This window comes from Megascapheus bottae, chromosome 25 (genome assembly GCF_031878675.1).
Source record: "Megascapheus bottae isolate mThoBot1 chromosome 25, mThoBot2.hap1, whole genome shotgun sequence".
In the NCBI taxonomy this organism is placed as follows: Eukaryota; Metazoa; Chordata; class Mammalia; order Rodentia; family Geomyidae; genus Megascapheus; species Megascapheus bottae.
Genome location: NC_143533.1, coordinates 17,997,616 through 18,018,435, shown reverse-complemented (window position 1 = coordinate 18,018,435; position 20,820 = coordinate 17,997,616). Strand labels below are relative to the sequence as shown.

Sequence of the window (20,820 nt, the reverse complement as noted above, 5' to 3'; positions counted from 1 at the left end):
TCAGATGTACATTTCCTGGAAACCTAATTTCCCCTTTTCTCAACAGCTTCTTTTTGCACCTGCTTCCTCACTTCCAGGCAGTCAATGGTTTAGACCTCAGTGAGAGGAAGATCTTCACTGTTGTGTTGTCACCTGCCTGAAAGGGATGAATGTTATTGGCTGGGGCTCTTGGGAGCAGGTAGGCCCACTCCAGTGGTGGGTCTGTCTGTGGATACAATTGGAAGCCAAGCTCCTTCCTTGACAGTGGGGGAACATACAGCTCTACCGCTCCAGCGACCTCACAAAGGGATTTTTCATAAGGTCACCAATGAGGTTTTCATTTAAAATCTGGGACTTGACTCCAAACACCCAGATACTTAAACTCATTAGCCCTTTTCAAAGAGATGGGTAGTAAACAGGAAGTGCTCTAATGAAATCAGGCCAACTGTCCATCATGGGACCAGGTCAAATGAGATTGGCACAGTTTTCTCTGATCTTTGCTCATAGGGATATAGTATGGATGAGTTAAATAGGGATAAGAGAATGATAGTTTAAAGAAATCAATGAAAATCAGTGTGTGTGTGTGTGTGTGTGTGTGTGTGTGTGTGTGTGTGTGTGTGTTAGAACAAGTATTTAACTAGCCTGTGAGTGTCACACAGGCATATTTAATACTAAACATCTGAACCCAGCATGCATTTCCAAGCAATGGTGGGAAATTTGGATAGGTTGACTGGAAAGAAATCTGAACAGCTGACAAATGAACATGGAAAAGTGACCGTTGTCTTGGTGTGAACTTGAACTTGCAGCTCCTGGCTAAGTATAAAGGCTTACAATGGGACCAAATCATGAGGCTGGAAGAAGTGCAGGCCAAGCTGGGGGTCAGTCTGGAAGAGATGCTGTTGCTCACCGAGGACGCCCTTCACCCTGAACTCTACAGCTGTGAGGAGATCTGCAGATGTCTGGGAATCAGCCTGGAGGACCTCCGAACCCAAATCCTGACTGCAAACACCCAAGATGGTGAGTCTGCTCAGGGAAGGAGGGTACAAGGCTTCCTCTTCCCCCGCCCTCTCGGAGTTTTCAAACCCTGCTGCCTTTAAAGACCATGTTAGGGAGTCAGGACATGTGTGTTTTGGGAACTCTAATGGTCTAGGGCTTTAGCTTCATTCATTCATTCATTCATTCACTCACTCACTCATTCCCAAGCATTTCTTGGAGCATGCCAAGCATTCTAGTATGAGGATGAGTCAGACATGCTTGCTTCCCTCCTGGGGTTCACAATGCCGCAAGCTGCTCTTTCTTTCAGTTTTCCTATCCATTTTCCTGATTGTAAGCAGATTTGCTAAAAAAGTTTTGCCAGGTTACAAAGTTGCCTGTAGCTACTGTAGATATTAATCCTAGCCCCAGAAAGCCCTAACAGTTTATGTTGAGACTTGCGCCTGCTTCAGTGTGGAACGTCTAGAATTAAAATGAGCAAATGACGTCTATGGTGAAAAGACCCTTGCCACTCGTTTTGGTAAACTAAACTCTCACTACACCAGCAGAATATCTGTGACAGAAACTGAAGAACTCACAAAACTAAAATACTTCCCTTTGTAAGAGTTTGCTGATTCCAGCCCCATGAAAGCAGCTAGTCAAAGCTGGCCTTAGTTTTGCCATGAGAAGTAGTATCCTAGGAATCCTTGAGCAGCGGATGAGTAATGTGCCGGGATGAGTGCTTGGTAACAGAGGTGTGGAGAGCAGGCGGAGTGATGATGCAGGTGTGCTTCTCTGCATGGGGCATGGTGACAGATGTTGGGGTATGCCGACAGCGGAACACGGTCTCTACCTTCTCGTGACTCAGGTCTAAGGAGGGAGAGCATTACACACCAATCCCATAAATACTGCCGGCTCTCCGGCCCTAACAACACGGAGGAGGGAACCGCTAGCTGCCTGAAGAAGGGGGCTCGGATCTGAGCTGGATTCTGAAAGTTGTGGACTTGGAGACGGCAGAGAACCTCAGGAAGCAGGCATGGGCTACATCATGAGTGTGACGCCACTGGGAATTGTGACTGCCTGTGTCTAGGAAGGGAAGAAGGGAAAAAGAGAGCATCAAGGAATCAATCTGTTTTGTAATTCGGCCATCCTCAAGGGGTTTCCCTATGAACATAAATTAGTCTGTGGTTCTGGAGTTGCCTAGATCAATATTACTAGGCTTACTTTCTAAATCTAGCCATCTAGCCCAGTCAGATTTCCAGCTGAGTTTTAGGGATCAGATATTTTTAATCTCTTCGGGTCATCTCTTCCAGTTTTTCCTTTATTTGGCCTAAGACTCAAGGCAAAGGCTTTCTTAACTGTCTGGAAGACATGACTCTCTTGATGACCATAGACTGAGATTTGGTTAGTGGAGGGGGAGGTGCACGTGCTGGAGGGTACAGATGTCTCCACTTCAAACTATGAACTTTGGTTTTGGCTTGAACTTCCGTTCTCACTATGGAGCCCCATGAAACACAAGGATGTGGAGACTGCCACCTAACTTCTCTTCTTCCCCTGGATAGGAGTGTGCCTGTGCCATGCTGACCTTGAAGTGACAGGGGAGGACGTTTCTGCCAAGGCAGCCTGTAGCTGCTGTGGAACCAACCACACTCCCAAGGCCCCTGTGCTGCAACTAGTGTTTTCTCTTTCCAAATTTCTAATAATTAGGTTTAGAAATGCCCAGAGACAACTGAAATTAAACACATACTGAAAGCAACATTCTTAGCTCCTTTAGATGTTTAGAAAAGCTACAAACTATCCCCAGGAACTGGCTAGGAATAGTTTTAAGGGGAACTTGCTTGGCACTGCCCACACAAATGAATTGTTTAAGCATGTGGTCTTGTGCCCTGGGGCCCCAGAGGCTCATCTGCCAGATTTAGTAGGAGGGAGCGGTTTTCCCCAAGACTTAATCCAGGAGGAGAGGCGGAAGCTGTGGCCAGATCCGGGAGAGATGGTCATGTGTGTCAAGCACAGGTGATAGCTGAGGACAAACAAAGTACACACAGGGACTGAGAGCTAAGGTAAGAATGGGCTGGGCTAGGTTATAAGAGTGGGGAATTTACAGGAGGCATCTGTTCCAGTTGGGGTGGTCTGGCTGCTTACCTGAACTGTCTAAGCAGGACACAGATTTTGTTACAAAAATTACTGGCTTCGCCTGTGACCATATCCTGATGAAGTACTGGCTACCTGGTAATTTGTTTGAGTTCTATGACTGAAGCCCTGAGTGACACTGCTGGCTTTTGATGCGTATAGGGCACTGGCACAGATAGCTCTTCCAGGAAACATCTAGACTCGATACGAACATGAAACAAAACGGGCAATCTGGCGGAGTCCCCTCAGCCTAGTATCACATTTAGCTCCCTCCCTCCGAGTCAACCCTCATCTAGTCCCACTCCCCGTGGGAACGCTCTCGTGCACCCCGCTCAGAGGACAAGCTCTGTAGGAAGTCACCTATGGGTCTTTTGCGTGGCAGTTGACGTAGCTTCCCTCTTGCTTAGTGTGTTGTAATGGGCTTCATGATGATTCCTCACATTGAGGAAGAAATGAGCAAGTAAAAAGTAGATCTTTACTCCTTAGCTTAAAAAGTACTTCACTGAGCACCAGTAATTTTAAGACAGTGCTAGGTACTGTACTGCAGTGATGCTTGCAGCCGGCTTATCCTTGCCCTCATTTCATTTAGCATTACAGTGAAGGAATTACGGGGGGAATATACTATTTGTCAGATAAGCGCTGTGTTTTCCTTTGCCTCTCCTTCATCTCTTTTCTTTCTCTTACATTTTTCCCTGTAATTTAATTAACAGAAGAAAGCTAAGACAAGAGCTCATGCCCTTTTATGTCAAAATACCAGGCCAAGGCTAGTTGTAGGCAGGCGTGACATTGTTCTCACAGTTCCTGCTTTGGCTCTGATTGACTGAGTCTACTGCCCAACTCCTTAGGCTCCTGCTGTAGTGTCTTGACATCATCTCCTCCTTTCACGTTTCCAAGAACAAAGCTGTTCCAAACAACAATGCTGGGAAGGAAACATAAAAATGTGATCCTTCTGGGAGCTACTCCAGATCCTTCCCTTTTTGATGAGATGGGAGCAAGAGGACATGTATTGACAAGTTGCCATACTAAAGACATTCTACAGGCTGGGAGTTTGGCCTAGTGGTAGAGTGCTTGCCTAGCATGCATGAAGAACCGGGGTTTGATTTCTTGGTACCACATACATAGAAAAAAGCCAGAAGTGGGGCTGTGGCTCAAGTGGTAGAGCTCTATCCTTGAGAAAGCCCAAGGACAGTGCTCAGGCCCTGAGTTCAAGCCCTAGGACTGGAAAAAAAAGACATTCTATGATGTTCTAAGGGCGCTGTGTGTTGGCACAGGCCTAGTCCCTGTCCTCCTGAGGCAGCGCAATGCTGACCATTAGTATAGGGACACTCAGATAGGACAGCACTGTGAGCTCAAGTGGGAGGGATGCAGATCTGTGACTCTTCTGTTCTTGGAGCGCCTCAGCCTGAGTGAGATGCTGATGCTGACAGTGGACAGGCAGGAGCGGAGGTCAGGGGAGGTGGTGTACCACATCCTGTCAGAAAGCCTGTGTCAAGAGGCCTTCACACGCTAGACAATGGAAGAAATGCTAGGTTTTCACACTACGAGATACTCAGGAATGCATGCTTGAGATGGTGATGTGAGGAGTTTGTCTGTCCTGGCAGCTGGGTATGGGGGTGGGGTTGGAAGGCAATACAGTAAACCAAACTAGGAAGGTGGAGTGCAGAGAGAGGAGGGAGCCATGAGCTCTGTCTTACCTGGCCATAAGAATGACCCTGGCGTTACTCACAGAGCTTAACCTCGCTGCGTGTGAAGTGCAGGTGGGTGAATCGAGCGAGCTAGAGCCCGAGGAGCAGAGCAGTAAGCTGTACTGGGAAATGGGCAGCGCTGGGAAGGGAAGCTATCAACGTGCGGGTACATGTTTCTCTCCACGGACAAATGGCATTATGCTGTGGATTTTTACAGTATTCACAAACACTTCTTGGAATGCAATTTTCCATGAATTGATGTAGTTTGTGTTCAAAGTGCATATATGTTTTATTTTTTCCATCGGTGGTTTTGCTTTTAAAAGCAGGTAGTTAAAAGATTTTTCCCCCTTTAAATGTAAAATGCTAATTTAATTTATTCTTTGCAGCATGGGGATGGGATGCTAATGTAGCTGAAAACAGCAGTTAAGTTTTTGTGGGTTTGACCATTTCAGAAACTTTGCGTTTATGAAAAATATTATTACTAGGAAAATAAATTTGAAACCACAGTCCAACTTCAAGGAGGATTATATAGTGTGTTTCCATTATAATGCTTAAGTACTTGAAGAGCTGGAGTCTCAGACCAGGGACTTTTTACAACTTTGCTACATAGGGAAACAGGGGACCCAGCACGGATTGTAAAGTGGCTTTCCCCACCCATCTCTGAATTGCTGTTCTTGGAAACTGACTCTTGGCTTAGCCCCGTGAATCTTTCTGTTTTGCACAGAAATTGGTTAGTAGCATGCAGCAACATGATTTATGCCAACGCAGCGAAAGCCAAGGGCTATCTCCCCTCCCCCGACACCCCACACACACAGGGGGGAAAGGATTGTGGGGTGTGAGAGCCTCAGAAAGACAAATTATACTCCCGTATAACAAAGCCTTGCACTTCTCTCAAACCAGTGGATTTATTCATTCTGTTTGACTCATTGTAAAATGAAGTCTGATTTCCAAAAATGTTACCACTTTTTTCATTTGTGAAATGAAAACCAGTGTTTTAAATTCTCCTATATTGATAAAGCTTGATGTGGCTGTGTGAGGCTATGGGGAGAGAGCCCCTGCATTGTTGGAAGGGCCCTGCTCTGCCCTGCTGGCATCTGGCCACCTCCCAGAACTGCCATTAGTTCTGAAACCGCCCTCTGTGAAGGGCGTGCACAGTGCTCAGGTGTAGCTCAGTGGTGGGGCACTGCGAACAGAGTGGAGTGGGATGGACTGCAATGACATAGCATAGGATCCAGAGGCCCAAGTCTATTCGTAGGAGTGAACAGATGGAGACTTGAAATCTAGTTCTGTGAGGGAAACTGGGTAGAGGTCTGGAGAGGAGAGATAGAAGAAAGACTCCCCTCTCACTCTTTCTGGGCTCTGGGATATCTGCTGTGTGTGTTGGTAAGAAGGGGGATCTTACCAGTGTGGTAAGAGGTAAGGGATCAGATTGGCCCATCTCAGAACTAGAGGGAGAAACCTGAGAGGGAAGCGACGATTCTCTGTCCTCCCCCCCCCCCCCGCCCCCATCTGCATGGCCATTATGCCTGCGGCCTTGATCCTGACAGGCGCAATTGAGTGCCACTTTCTCACTTAGGCCTGTCTGTGGAGAAGTTAAGCCTGCGAGCACACAAAAAAATGGGAGTGTTGTGGGTCAGTTCCTGTCTTCTCATCCTCTGTGAACTCCTTGTGAGGTATATTCTAAGTGGTTCCTGAGATAGACCCCCAAGCAACTGGCCCCACTTGGTCCAGGCTGCTAGCCTGCTCATCGGGCTCCGTGACTGGTTCTCATTTTCTCCCTGTCTTTACTCTCTGATCTTTTCCTACCTACATTCTTGCTATCTGTGTCCAGTCCTTTGTTCTGGGCTCTGCTTTCAGGCCAACTACAGCACGGTGCCTCAAGACTTCGTGCATCCACTTGAGCTGCCTGGGTTGCTTCCGTTGTTCTTCCCTTGTGATTCCTCCAATACACTATTACTTCTCGAGACCATGGATGTGTACCTTGGTCCTTTTGCTGTAGTAGTGAATCTTCAGCAGTGTGTGTGAGACACGAAAGTGGCTGCAGGGATCTTCAGGGCTACCTGGTATTGACTCATGTCTGGGCACACAGTTAGAAACAAAGACACACATTACAGGAGGGCAGATAAGAGCAGCGTGGAGCTAGCAATGTGCAGGAGGCAGGTGAAGTGTAGTGACTGGAATAGTGTGATGACCACTCTCCCCTCCGCCAGGAATTCACAGCGCTTTGTGGAACACAGGCCACACACCCATCCTCCTGGGACTGTGTAGAGACCAGTGAGGCAGGCTGAGCACAAGGGGCTGGAAGGGTGGAATCCTGTGGGCTGAGGTAGGTGCAGACTGCTTCTCCTCAGCCTCAGCCGGGGGTTGCTGTGCAGGAAGCAGGCCCCATCCAAGCAGGCCTCCCAGGCTTTGCCCAGAGTCCAGATTGTCACATAAAATGTCCTCACTGAAGTACAGCACATATGTCCAGAAAGCATCACCATGGCTGCCCAGGGCCCACGGCGGTGAATCTCGAAGTCTCTGGTGCGGCCTCCGTGTTAGAGCCTCAGGTGAGGGGGGCTTGTTGGGCTGGTGCTCCAGGTTCTGGTTAGCTTGTTCTCTTCAGGTCTGAGAGGAACTGTTCCCCACCTTGGCCTCTGTCTTTGCATCAGAAGAGTCATAGGCAAGGCCCCTTTTCTGTAACTCCTCCAGAGAGCCCTCTGTGCTGAGGACATTGCCTTGCATTTTTCCTGCACACAGATTTGTGCTGTAGTTGGCTCTTTCCACAAGAATCTGTGTTTCTTATCTGCTTACCCATGTTCCTGTAGGCATGATTTCTCCTGCATGCATGTTTGCTGTCCCCTGGGCAGTGAGTAGTGCACATGGCGAGGCTTAGTACCCACTATTGGCTGACTGTTGTGAGATGGCCATCTTCCCCACAGCTTTTGAAACTGCTCTTGGTAGGAGGTGGGGGAATTCTTTTTTTGGGGAGAGGGGGATCATGGGGCTTGAACTCTGGCCTGGGCGCTGTCCCTGAGCTCTTCATCTCAAGGCTACCACCCTACCCTTGAGCTACAGACCCACTTCCCATTTTCTAGTGGTTAACTGGGGATAAGAGTCTCTCAGCTTTGTATTCCCCAGGATGGCTTTGAACCTTGATCCTCAGATCTCAGCCTCCTGAGTAGCTAGGATTATAGTGTGAACCATGGGCCTGGCTTGGGGGAATTCCTTATTTCCAGCTCCTACATGCATAGGTTGGTAGGAAGGTCCTGAGACTGTAGTAGGCACAGACTATGGGCTGCTGCCCCAGAGCTTTTATGAGGAAATCAGGGCCCAGTGTCTTCCTTCTTTCAAAGACTTTCCCTTGTCCTTTCCCACCAAACATGTAATAATAGATTATTTTGTGTCCTGGTTTAGATTATTTGATTAGATGTGGACTCTAGCCCTCTTCAAGGTAGAAGATAGTAAGTACTGCTTTGTTATAAAGATTGCCTAAAATGAAAACAAAGTTTATTTTAATTATGATTACATATTGTTTATTCTTCCCTTTTATTTGAAACATCTTTGTTTTAGAAATTTTTATTACATCCAAGTAAAAATGCAACATAAGCAATTATTGGGATCTATGATAGTGGACATTAGGGTATACTTGAGACACTGAAATTTACTCATTGCCTCCAAACCTTATTTTAGCAAATGCTTCCCCACTTGCAATGTGGGTGCTGATATGGATGAATTACCAAAATAGTAGCAGCTCTTGTGTGGATTTATCACATTTGCCCCATAACCATAGTTAGTGGAGTATCAAGCACTGCTTTGTTGTTAAAGAAACTGAATCACGCATAAACATTCATAGAGTCCCACTGTGTGTCGGATCTAGTCTAGCTGCTGGAGATGCAATGATGAAACAGTTGCAAAAGGCCTTGATGTGCTGGGAAGTTGTACAGCAGAGGAACAATGAACAGACAAGGAAATACCAGATGGGACAAATGGTGGGAGAATAAAAACGATGGAGAGAATGTGGGGTAGCCTTTGCTTTGGATAGGACAGGCCCTAAGCAGTGTAGGCAAATGGTTGTTAGATACTGAAATTGAATTTGCCTAGAAAGTAATCACGAACCTAGAAATAGCTTCCTTCATCCTTTAATAGAATAATTGCTCTCATGGATTATCAGAGCTTACAGGCAGCTGGAACATCTGGTTATAAAGTTAGCTGCAGCACAGGGAAGAAAGCTGATATGGACCAAGTTTTGGGTTTTCTTGGATTTGGGGTATCCATATAATAGAGACGTGGTGTGCTGCCAGCTTGAAACAACCCAGAGTCCTGGATTTCCAAAGCATTTGTGCTATCTAGCCAGTATAGTGCAGCCCTTCCTCCCGCGGGGTGGTCTCCAAATCTCCTGTAGCCTTTGGCAAGATCTTTAGATCACAATTGAAAACAGATGACCTCTGTGCCCTGTCCACTGCGTGTGAGCGGGACATCAGCAGGACGTTGGTGCTCACAGGTCTGCTCTGCGGCCCTGGTGTGGGGACAGCAGACAGACACACGCCACCTTGCCCCAAAGCACAGCATTGGTTCGGTAAGGGTTAATACCTCTCCAGACAGTTTCTACTCTAGAACGTTTAATCCTAAAGGAAAACACTGAATTCTAAAGGAACATGGGATCCTAAGGAAAAAGCAGAACATATCCTCCCTAATAAAACTACATTGTTTTATTTCAGGATATGGCCTTAAATGTGCTTGGGCATGTCCTTGAGACCGCAGAAGGTCAAAAATCACTATAAAGTCTTGATTTAGAGAAACTTGGATGTAACAACTGAATATAGTGTATGGACTTTGGATCTTGGTGTGAAATAAGTAAAATGTAACTAAAGGAAAACTGAAATACAGACAGTGCTAAGGAGCCACTGGTAATTGTGCTTGTGTGACAATGGTGTGGTATTTGTATAAGAGAGTCCTGGGGGCCGGGAGTTTAGCCTAGTGATACTGTGCTTGCCTAGCATACACAAGGACCAGGGTTCAATTACTTGGTACCATATACATAGAAAAAAGCCAGAAATGGTGCTGTGGCTCAAGTAGTAGAGCTCTAACCTTGAGAAAAAAACCCCAACAACAGTGCTCAGGCTCTGGACTGGCAAAAAAAAAAAGCATCCTGGTTTTATACAGGGTCACATTTAGATGTGTAAGGAGAAAATGTGCAAATCATCTATAACTTAGGTAATAATTGTTTACATAGGTGATAGACGTATGACTTTTACCATACTGTTTGTTCTGTCCTATTACTTTTCCCTCCCCCCCCCAAATGTGGAACATGATGTAGTGATTGGTCAATCAAGCAGTACTGTTTTATAACTGTAGAGGTCGCTGTCTTGTGCCTATGTTCTGCAGCCTAGGTGATTCCTTTATCCTTAGGGCATTTCAGACAAAAAAGACCATCCCTCCTCACTCCTCCCCCTTCCTCTCTGCCTTGAGTTTTTGACTCTGTGATTGTGGGAGGAAAAAAAGTAAAGCTGAAACATATGGGATCTTAAAGCTATTTTAGACGTTTTGTTTCAACCTCAAGTTTTAAAAAAGAATAATGGTAAGCTACAGTTACCAAAGTCATTTTCTTTTCTTTCAAAGTGTATCTTGTACAAGCTGGATTAGATTAGCATGTATTAAGTGATTGGCACCATCTTGGGCACCCATGTCAATCAGTTGCCTTTCTTTTTCCTTATTCCTGAGGAGACCTGAAGAGTTGTTGCCACAGCTGCTGTGCTGTTGTTTCTCCATGGGAGAGCATTTTATAGACAGTCTATGCCAGCACTGGATGTTGGTTAGACTTTTTTCCCTTGGGATATTTTGATACTCAGACCCTAAAATAAATCATTCCATGGTACTCACCGATGGACCCAAGTTTGTATTGCAGTGTGGTCTGATTCATGTAACCCAGCTACTGATGAAACAAAACATGCTGTGTTTTTCCCCAGCTACATTTAATCATCTTACTCATTTCTCCCACCCCACCCCATTTCTCCCCCTTCCCTCCCCCCCCTCTCTTTTTGCCAGTTCTGAGGCTTGAACTCAGGGCCTGAGCACTGTCCCTGAGCTTTATTTCTCAAGGCTAGTGCTCTACCACTTCCAGCTTTGTGTGTGTGTGTGTGGGGGGGGGGTTAATGGGAGATAAGTTTCAAGGCTGGGCTGGCTTTGAACCAGGATCCTCAGATCTCAGCCTCCTGAATGGCTAGGATTATAGGTGTGAGTCACTGGCACCTGGAATTGCAAATTTAATAGTAAGCTGAATCTTATTGTCCTGCCTCAGCCTCCATACTTCGTTAGGATCTGAGTTTGACAACAGTGCCCAGATGGAGACGTTTCTGAATGTAAACACTCAAGGGGTGTTACAGGTACCGTGGGGTGAGCATTGCTTTAGGGGAATTCATGGAACACTCTTCAGAGATCTAGTTAGAATGGGAAATGTGTAATGAGCACTAAATGGTAAGCTAGGGACAAGCACCCTGCAAGTTCAGAGTGGAGAAATGGTTTCCAGTTGAGGCCTGCTGGTTCCAGGTGGCAGGGAGTGTAGACTGAACTTTCAGGATGGGCCATTTCAACACCAAGAGAAAGAAGCTCTTCCTGTGTGGGATGACCGAGCAAGCAGGTCCAGAGGCGGGGGCTGGAGGTGACCATGGCGGCTGCGAGGCTGAGGTGCTGGCGGAAGGCTATTTTGGGAACTCAGTCTGGCGGTGCTGGCCAGAAGGCAGGGAGGAGTGAGTGAGTAGGACAGGGGTGTCAGTTAGGTCGTAGCAAAGCAGGCCAGAAAACAAGAGCGTAAATTTGCTATGACAGTGGGAATAGGAAGAAGGGAAAGAACAACTAATTTGATTTGATGAGTACACATGGGAAATGTCACATGAATTTACATTTCATTGATATGAGTAATTAAATTTAGTATTTCATGGCTTTGAGCACTGTTTAAAGAAGCCTGTTCATTAGTTTATAGAATATTTGGCCCCATCCTTTTAACTACAAAGCTTTTACACACACACACACACACACACACACACACACACACACACACACACACACAAACAATAGTGTGGTAGTTAGCTTGCCCTGTTGTTAACAAAATCACCATATTCTACATGGCTGAAAAAACAAGAATTTATCATAGTCTGGAGGATGAAAGTTCAAGGTCAAGGCGCCAGCAAATTCATGTCTGGTAAAGTCCCTCTTTCTGGTCATGGCTCCTTCTAGCCCCTTTTCTCTTTCTGTAAGGACACTTAAGTTGCATCATAGAACTGCACTGTCAGCTAGTTGCTCACACCTGTAATCCTAGCTACTCAGGAGGCTGAGATCTGAGGATCTCGGTTCAAAGCCAGCCCAGGCACTAAAGAATGTGAGACTCTTATCTCCAATTAACCACTAGAAAAACCAGTAGTGGGGTAGGGCGGTAGCCTTGAGCTGAAGAACTCAGGGACAACACCTAGACCCAGAGTTCAAGCCCCATGACCCACATATGGGTCATGAAGAGGTTACAGTTGTGTGAGGACAGTGTTTGTGGATCAGCGTCGCCGTTTCCACCCTCCTCCCCCATTACTCCCCTTCCTCTCCCTAACTCAGTGTACTTAGTTCAGTTTTTACATAATGCTCCCTCCTCCCCATGTTTCTGTTTTCTGGTGTTCATTTTGTTAAAACAGTTGTTCAGAGGAGTTACACCATTAGACTCTTCCCCAAAGGATACAATGTGCATATGCATGGAATCCTGTGTATACTGTTTTGTATGTTTGTATTTTAGATTTGGCTTCCATATATGGGAGAAAACATGTTTTTTGTCCCTAAGCCTTACTTCACTTAATGTAATTTTTTCTTAGTCCATTTGCTTGCCAATGACATAGATGAATAAAATTCCATTGTATATATGCATCACATCATCTTGATCCACTTATCTGTTGTAGGACATTTGGGCTGTTTTCCATACGTTAGCCATTCTCTTGGTTATTGTGAACAGTGTTGCAGTGAACATGGATGTACAAATGTCTTTACTGCATCATGACTTAAAATCTTATGAGTAGATGCTGAAGAGTGGTATATAGCTGGATCATGTACATAGCTCTAATTCATGTTTTGAGGACTCTCCAAACCACCTTCCATAGTGGCTGCAGTAGTTTACATTTCTAGCAACAGTGCTGTGTGGTTCCTTTCTCTCGCCTCCCCACTTTCACCCCCCTCCCCAATCCCTATGAGTCTTTGTTATCACTTGTCTTCTTGATGCTGGCCAGTCTTTCTAGGATGAGATGGAATCTCAATTTTTTTTTTTTTGCTACTCCTGGGACTTGAACTCAGGGTCTGGGCACTGTCCTTGAACTTTCTCAAGGCTAGCATTCTACCGTTTGAGCCATAGCACCATTTCCGGCTTTCTCCATATATGTGGTACAGAGAAATTGAACCCAGGGCTTCATGCATGGTAGGCAAGCACTCTACCAGTAGGCTACACTCCTGGTCCCCTCAATGTTGTTTAAATTTGCAAATTAAATAGTTTTATATATTATCTTTCCACTTAATAATGAACCATTTCCCACACATACTGTCAAAGAATTGGGGTTTTAATAGCAACATTATTTTTCTAATGGGTGCAGTAAATTTTCAAATTTACATTGTTGTTAGACATTTGGCTCCATTTTTGTCTGCCATGGTCAGTAACATTGTAGTATATATACAATGCTTCCCTGTCTCGCCAAGATGCTCGTTTCATGAACATAATGGCAGACAAGCACTGTCCACGGTCCTTTCCGATGGGGTGAGGTGCACAGGACGCGTGGCCTGTTTCTGATACTCTGTGGTGTGGGACGTGTGTTGCACCACCCTTGTCTGGGAAGCAGGACAGTACTGCAGGTCTGAGCTAATGCTGAGAAATACCTGGCATGTGGGAAATGCAGGCCAGTGGGTGCTCACGTGCCTTCCAGTGGGGTGTGCACTTGTCTGGATTTTGTTCAGTATCAAGGAGGAAGTAAAATGGAAATAGACAAACTTCAACCATGAAGAATTCCTTCAGTGAAAGACACCCATTGATAACGGAGGCATTCAAAACTGTCACAGGTATAGTGGCGCACAGCTGTAATCCAACACCTGGGAGGTAGAGACAGGAGAATCCTGGGTTGGAGGTGAGCTGGGTTATTTGTTTAGTGTGGCCCTGCCTGAAACTCACAAGATGTACACACTTGTCTCTCTTTGTATTACATAATCTGGAAACTCTATAAACTCTTTTCTCTTGTCCTTCCTTCCTTCCTTCCTTCCTCCCTCCCTCCCTCCCTCCCTCCCTCCCTTCCTCTCTTCCTTCCTTCCTTCTTTCCTTCCTTCCTCAGTGCTTGTCTTCAAACTGTACCAGCGGGCAAAGCATGTGTACGGCGAGGCTGCCAGAGTGCTCCGGTTCAAGGCGATCTGTGAAGAAGCACCTGACAACGCAGTCCAGCTGCTGGGGGAGCTCATGAACCAGAGCCACAGGAGCTGCCGGGACTTGTACGAGTGCAGCTGCTCGGAGCTGGACCAGCTGGTGGACATCTGTCGGTAAGGCAGAGCTCAGCATGGAGGGGACCGGGGGCTGCCACCACAGTGTGCTGCTTAAGTTAATGACCCCTTTGTGGATGGGAATCTCCAGGGGACCCGGCTAGGGGAGGCCCACCAGGCTTTACAACAGGACGATGAGGTCTCTTCTCACTTCCCCTGCTAGTTGACTTCTTACATTGTGGCTGGGCGAGAACTTGTCAGGTGTTCTGATTGTTCTGTTCAGAATGGCCAGTTGATGGGGGTGGGGGAGCTTGACCTTGATGGCCTGTGAGAGATTTTGAGGAATCATTAGGTTAGCTAGCATTCCCTGCCTTTCAAGGAGGCCCCAAAACAGCAAGTCCGTAGTTGGTTGAGATGGAGGTGGAAGGAGAGAAACTTCCAGAGAACCTGAGTAGAACTGGATGCTGGATATGAGTGGAACAGTAGAATGGGCCCCTGGTGCAGGAGCAAGCTCACTGGCCTTGGGGACACTGAAAGGGAAATCTGGAGAACTCTGAGGCTAGATGCCATTTCACTGTGAGAAGATAATATAGGGCTGCATGCAATTAGTAATGGAAATATAATTAACCACTTGGCGCCTGTGGCTTGCCACACTCACACCACACTCCCAGCCGAAAAACTGATGCCAAGTAGCTCGAGTGATCACGAATGGCATGTGTAACCACTTGCACAGAGACTTGAACACTGCAGTACTGGGAATGGCTGCTGACGTCACTGTTCGCTCGGTAACTGCCAAAAAGCCTTCAGAGCCTGCATTGTAAGTGCTCTTTTCTGAAATATCAAGGGCCCAGTAAATGGAGGAGACCACTATTGTTCAATTCTGGAAATAAGAATAAGTGAGCTGGTTTGGGCAGAAATGAGACATCTTTGCTTGGGGAGGAAGTAGAAAGTTTACTCTTACCTGAAGAGTAGCAGGAGGCTCCAGTGTACTCTCTCTTCCTGGGATGGTGAGCTGCACTGGCTTCATCCTGTGGGCAGTAGGAGATAAGTCTACGAGTAGCAGAGGAGACTCAGCAGATGAGAACAGATGACAACAATGCAGGGCAGGGGGAACAAGAGGTCTGGTGTTGTCCTGGAGCTTGACTCTGTTCTACCACTTGTCCATTTCCAGCTTTTTCTGTGTGTGTGGTACCTAGGAATCAAACCTAGGGCTTAGTGCATGCTAGGCAAGCACTCTACCACTAGGCCAAACTGCCGGCCCCCCACAGACTTTCTTGTCCAATCTGGCTTCAAACTGCGATCCTGAGTTCTCAGCATCCTGAGTAGCTAGGATTATGGTCATGAAGCGTGGATATCCAGCTTTAAAAGCCTTTTTAAAAAATGTGAGTATGTGCCAGTCTTGGGCTTTCAACTCAGGGCCTAAATACTGTCCCTGAACTTTTTTGCTCAAGGCCATATAGTACGTTACCATTTTGAACCACAGTGCCATTTCCTGTTTTCTGGTGGTTAACTGGAGATAAGCGACTCATGGCTTTTTCTGTCTAGGCTGGCTTTCAACCAAGATCCTCAGATCTCAGCCTCCATTTCTAAATTTGACTTATAGACAAAATTCATAATTCTTTATTTAAACAGGATTTGAAAGCAGTGGTTTCTTGACTTTTAAAGCAATCTGAAAATGTTTAAATAACCTGACTCAAAAACATCAAAATCATTGTAGAAGCTCTATTTTCCTGAGAATCTTGGCAGTTCCCAGGGAACAAAAGTTCCAGGTCTTTCCACCTGAAGAATATCCTACTTACTGTTCATATTGCTGGGGCTCAGGGCCAGTAGGACCTACTCAATGCCTGGAATTGTACTTGCCTGGCGTTGAGAGATGGATATGACCTTTCTCTTAATCCAGTATTTCCTGAGATTATAAATAACATTTACTTGTATACTACATAATATTTACTCACTTTTGACTACATGAGATTGAGCTGAATGCAAGGCATCACTCCTACTTTCCCCCTTTCTAAGTTGTAGTGAAGTTTGGATTTTTTTTTATTTCCTCCTCATGGTTTCTACTGCCCTGTGCTTTGCAACTTAGTAAGATCTGTCAAATCAGGCCTGTAAAAGCAGGAAATGGTGTGTGCATAATTCATGATATGAATATACTTTGAGGATAAAAGGACCAAGGGGAACGCTTTTTATCATCTCTATCCCTCAGCTGCACTCACATTAGTTTTATGGATCATGTTTTCTGAAGCAGAGGCTGTTTTGTTGGTTTGACTTTTTTTTTTTGGTCAGTCGTGGGGCTTCAACTCTGGGCTCTTCCGCTCGACTAGTTCTCTATCAGTTTCAGCCTCAGCACCACTTCGCCACTTCCAGTTTTCTGGTGGCTAAACGGAGATCAGAGTCCCATGGGCATTCCTGCCAAGACTGGCTTTTGAGCCGCGATCCTGAGATCTCAGCCTCCTGAGGCTACTAGCTAGGATTACAAGTGTGAGCCGCGGGCACCAGCTCCCCTCCTCTAGTCAGTACTGGCATCAAAGTGGTGTTCAGGGATTTGGGGGCTGCTTTTCCTAACTCTGTTGCTTCTTCCATGTACATTAGCGCAGAGTGTATTTTAAATGTTAACTGCCAGCTCTCCCAGAAAAAGATTTCAAGTGTGAAAAGTTTACTTTTCTTTCTTCTTTTGAAGCCCTAGCATTTCAGTGACCTGTGCCACAGGCCAGGCAGGTTGAGCCCTGTGGGAACCTCACTGCCTCGCAGAGGAAGGGAGGGGAGTTGGGCAGGCTGCAGACCGCAGTGGACAGCTCCTGCTTGTACAGGGATGGGATGCCATCTGTAAAAGGACTTCCTGGAGAAAGTTAGCTCTGCTGCCTGTGGACCATGTGGTTAGTCCATTTCTCCTGCAGCTGTGGGGTAGTGACAGAGCCCTTGTGGAGAGGCAGAGTGAATGCATTTATCCAGAAGCGCTTTCCACTTCTGCTGTCTGGAAAGTGGTAGGAGACTCATGTGCCTCTGGCATAGTTCCTACTAGTTTTTTCAGACAGAAACAATCCTCTCAATTTGGCTTTAGGTTCAATTTTGAAACCACAGCTTTCAAAAACTTCAGATGAAAAAGTGTAAGAATGTATGTGTAGATGCCCATTGCCCATTGATGAACAGGGCTCAGCAAAAATGTCTTTTGGGTTATAGAAAATCCATGGAACAGCTGGGTACAGTGGCTCACGCCTGTAATCGTAGCTATTCAGGAAGCTGAGATCTGAGGACCACGGTTCAAAGCCATCCCGGGCACTAAAGTCCATGAGACTCTTATCTCCAGTAGCCTTGAGTTGAAGAGCTCAGGGACAGCGTCCATGACCAACCAAAAAAAAAGGTCCATGGAACAGTGGACCATGTGGTCATTGGCCTTGATGTTATGTTATGTTATGTTATGTTATGTGTTAGGGGGGCCTCTTTGAGATGTTTCAAGGATACCAGTTTCTCCCACAGTGACAGTTTTTGATGTGAGGACATATGACAATTAAAAAAATCAACCAAATGCTAGCTTAGGAATTTAGAAGAATCCCAGAATCATAAGGTCAGAGAAACTTTGTAGGCTGTATAAGACAAAGAAGTTAGGGCTCAGTTCAGCTACTAGACTATAGCTATAGTTTGAGGCAGAGAGATTAGTAATCTTATTGTCTGTAAGTATCTTGTAGGAAATCTGATTTTGCTTGAAAAACATGATTAGTTTTGTGTGTGTGTGTGTGTGTGTGTGTGTGTGTGTGTGTGTGTGTGTATAATATTCTTGTCAGTTATGGGGCTTAAACTCAGGATCTAGGCACTGTCCCTGAGCTCTTTCACTCAAGGCTAGCACTCTATCACTTCCAGTTTCCTGGGCTTGAGCTCGAGGCTTGAGCACTGTCCTTGGACTTTCTCAAGGCTAGAACTCTACCACTTGAGCCTCAGCACCACTTCCGGCTTTTTGCTATGTATGTGAGGTACCGAGGAATTGAACCCGGGTCTTCGTGCCTACTAGGCAAGCACTCTACCACTAGGCCAAACTCCCAGCCCCTCATGGGCTTTTTTGCCTGGGCTGGCTTTGAACTGTGATCCTCAGATCTCAGCCTTCTGAGTAGCTATGATTGCAGGCAGGAGCTATCAGCTCCTTGCCTGAAAAACATATAATAAGACAGCTGATGAAAAAAAAATCAGTTGAGAGGATGATTGAGGGGGAAATAATAATTCTGATATGTTAGAGGAGATGGGTAACACTCTATTGATATTTTCCAGGAAGTAAAACAGCTCATTTAGATGGAAGAAAGGGACAAAACTGTCCTAAGCTAATTGGAGTGTTTTTAATCTGCTACTGATTTAGAGTAAATTTTGTTAGGAAGAATGCACTGGAAGGATATGTAGACCTGTCAGAATAAGTTACATCTTTTAACGATGAGCAGTCCTTGCCCTTGGTGTAATAAGCCTTTTCACTAAGGATCAGATCTCATCTTTGAAACTATGCCTGCTTCATGGTGACTAAAACGATGTTGTGGTAGGTGACGGTTTTTATAGTTGATTCCTCTCACCTGATGGAAGTCCTGAATCCAGTGGTCACAACAGCTGTGGCAGGTACAAGGCAGAGGCAGGGCAGCATCTTCCTTGTGGAAAGGTTGGCACCATTTTAGTTAGAAATTTTACCAACTAATCCAGAGTTTATCAGTACATAGATGTTAACAAATTTATCGAGAAAATCTAGGTGATGTGTTCCATGGGCCTGATCTTTTTAATTTTTTATTTTTGAGGTGCTGAGGATTGAACCCAGGGCAAGCATTCCACCACTGAGCCACACTGCTAGTGCTAGGAGGCTAATTCTTGTATGTGAACTAGGTATGCCTTAGAAGAACACATGTGAAACAACTACTGTTTAATGTGTGCCATGAATGTGAACTCCGTTTAAATGCTCCAATTCCTCCTGTTAAGCAGGCTCTCTGTCTTCCTGATTCACCTGTTGGCTGGCTTACAAGTTTTCACATGGCTGCTTTCTGGAATAAGGCTCCTGTGGTTTAGTGCCAAAGTTCTTGAAATGAAAACATTGCTAACAATTACTACTGGCAGTCAAAACCAGGCACTAGCTGTAGATACAACTAAAAATAAACTTTAGTATAGTTCAAGTAGTAGAACACTTGTCCTGAGTTCAAACCCCAGTATTGCCAAAAGAGAAAAGAACAGTCTTAAGTCATGTCCTAAACCAGTACCATTTTCTAAACTGTTTGGTAGCATCCCCAGCCTTCCTACACATTCCCGTCTCGGAACCTGACATGCTATGTGCTCTTCTTTCCACTTATAATTGTTTCCCCTCATTGTTTTAGGAAGTTTGGGGCTCAAGGGTCACGACTGACTGGAGCAGGATGGGGAGGCTGCACAGTGTCCATAGTACCTGCTGACAAGCTGCCGGATTTCCTAGCAAACGTGCAGGACGCTTACTACAAGAGATGCGATCACAGCGAAGCACCAGAGAAGCAGAATTTGTTTGCTACCAAACCTGGAGGCGGGGCACTGGTTTTCCTTGAGGCCTAAGCAATGTAAAAACATCTCAGAGAAACTATTCAGGGCATTTAGAAACTGGCAAGGCTTATTCTGCCACAGTAAATTAATCCTCTTTGTTTTATATTATGATGAATAATTGCTATTATCTAGATATATTTCCAAAGAAATGGTTGAAAGCTTTCTATACTTTATAATGATTATTTTTCCATCTTAAACTATGTGGGTTTTTTTTTTCAATCAATAAGAGCCAAGATTATGCTTGGATAGACTTTTGAAGGATGGTTTACTGGTAAACACTGAACTGGACTCACTATACTCAAGATACTATAAATGAATACAGAGTCATTTTCCCTCTCCTTGTCTTTTCTTCCTGATAGTCGTAGTTCTCTGGTATTGATAATGATGATTCTGAAGAAGATGATGGTGATATTATGAGCTTTCTCTCTTGTTCTTCCTCAACATGCTACAAAAACAAAGATTCACAGATTTTCTTAGACATTATATACCTGACTATGAGATCTCTACAACTATAAAGATAGTGAGTGTCATCAAAAAAGATTTGAGAAAAAATTCCAGGCTCTTTTTTTTTTTTTTTTTTTTTATTTTGCTAGTCCTGGCTGGGGCTTGAACTCAGGGACTTGGCACACTGTCCTTGGGCTTTCTCCAGGCTACCCTCTACCACTTGAACCACAGCACCACTTCTGGCATTTTCTGTATGTGGTACCAAGAAATTGAACCCAGGGCTTTGTGCATGCTAGGCAAGTACTGTACCAGTAGGCCATGCTCCTGGCCCAAGGCTTAGCTAAATCTTTAAAAAAAAAAAAATTAGCCAGATGCTGGTGGCTCATACCTGTAATCTAGCTACTTAGGAGGCTGAGATCTGAAAAATGAGGTCCAAAGCCAGATCGGGAGGCAAATTAACCACCAAAACAGCCAGAAGTAGCATTGTGGCTCAAGTGGGAGAGGACTAGGTTTGAGCAAAAAAAAATCTCAGGCCCTGAGTTCAAACCCCAGAACCAACAAGAAAAAAAAAAAATTGTCCCCTGGTCAGAAGCAAGGAATGGAGTAAATGGGATTG

At 45.4% G+C, this 20,820-nt stretch overlaps 2 protein-coding genes across 3 annotated transcripts in view; one reads left to right on the top strand and one right to left on the bottom strand.

Annotated features, from left to right (window-relative positions):
* Galk2 (galactokinase 2) overlaps positions 1 to 19,891 on the top strand; it is a 90,571-nt gene extending 70,680 nt beyond the window's left edge. For both annotated transcript variants that reach the window (XM_090358438.1, XM_090358439.1), the window contains exons 8-10: positions 786 to 996; positions 14,090 to 14,291; positions 19,565 to 19,891. In XM_090358438.1, coding sequence (XP_090214564.1) covers positions 786 to 996; positions 14,090 to 14,291; positions 19,565 to 19,772 — 621 coding nt within the window. In that variant the 3' untranslated portion in view covers positions 19,773 to 19,891. The remainder of the gene's footprint in view (positions 1 to 785; positions 997 to 14,089; positions 14,292 to 19,564) is intronic.
* A 33-nt stretch (positions 19,892 to 19,924) lies between these two features.
* Fam227b (family with sequence similarity 227 member B) overlaps positions 19,925 to 20,820 on the bottom strand; it is a 122,538-nt gene continuing 121,642 nt past the window's right edge. Inside the window, exon 17 of the mRNA XM_090358443.1 lies at positions 19,925 to 20,205. Within this exon, the coding sequence (XP_090214569.1) occupies positions 20,059 to 20,205 (147 nt within the window). The 3' untranslated portion in view covers positions 19,925 to 20,058. The remainder of the gene's footprint in view (positions 20,206 to 20,820) is intronic.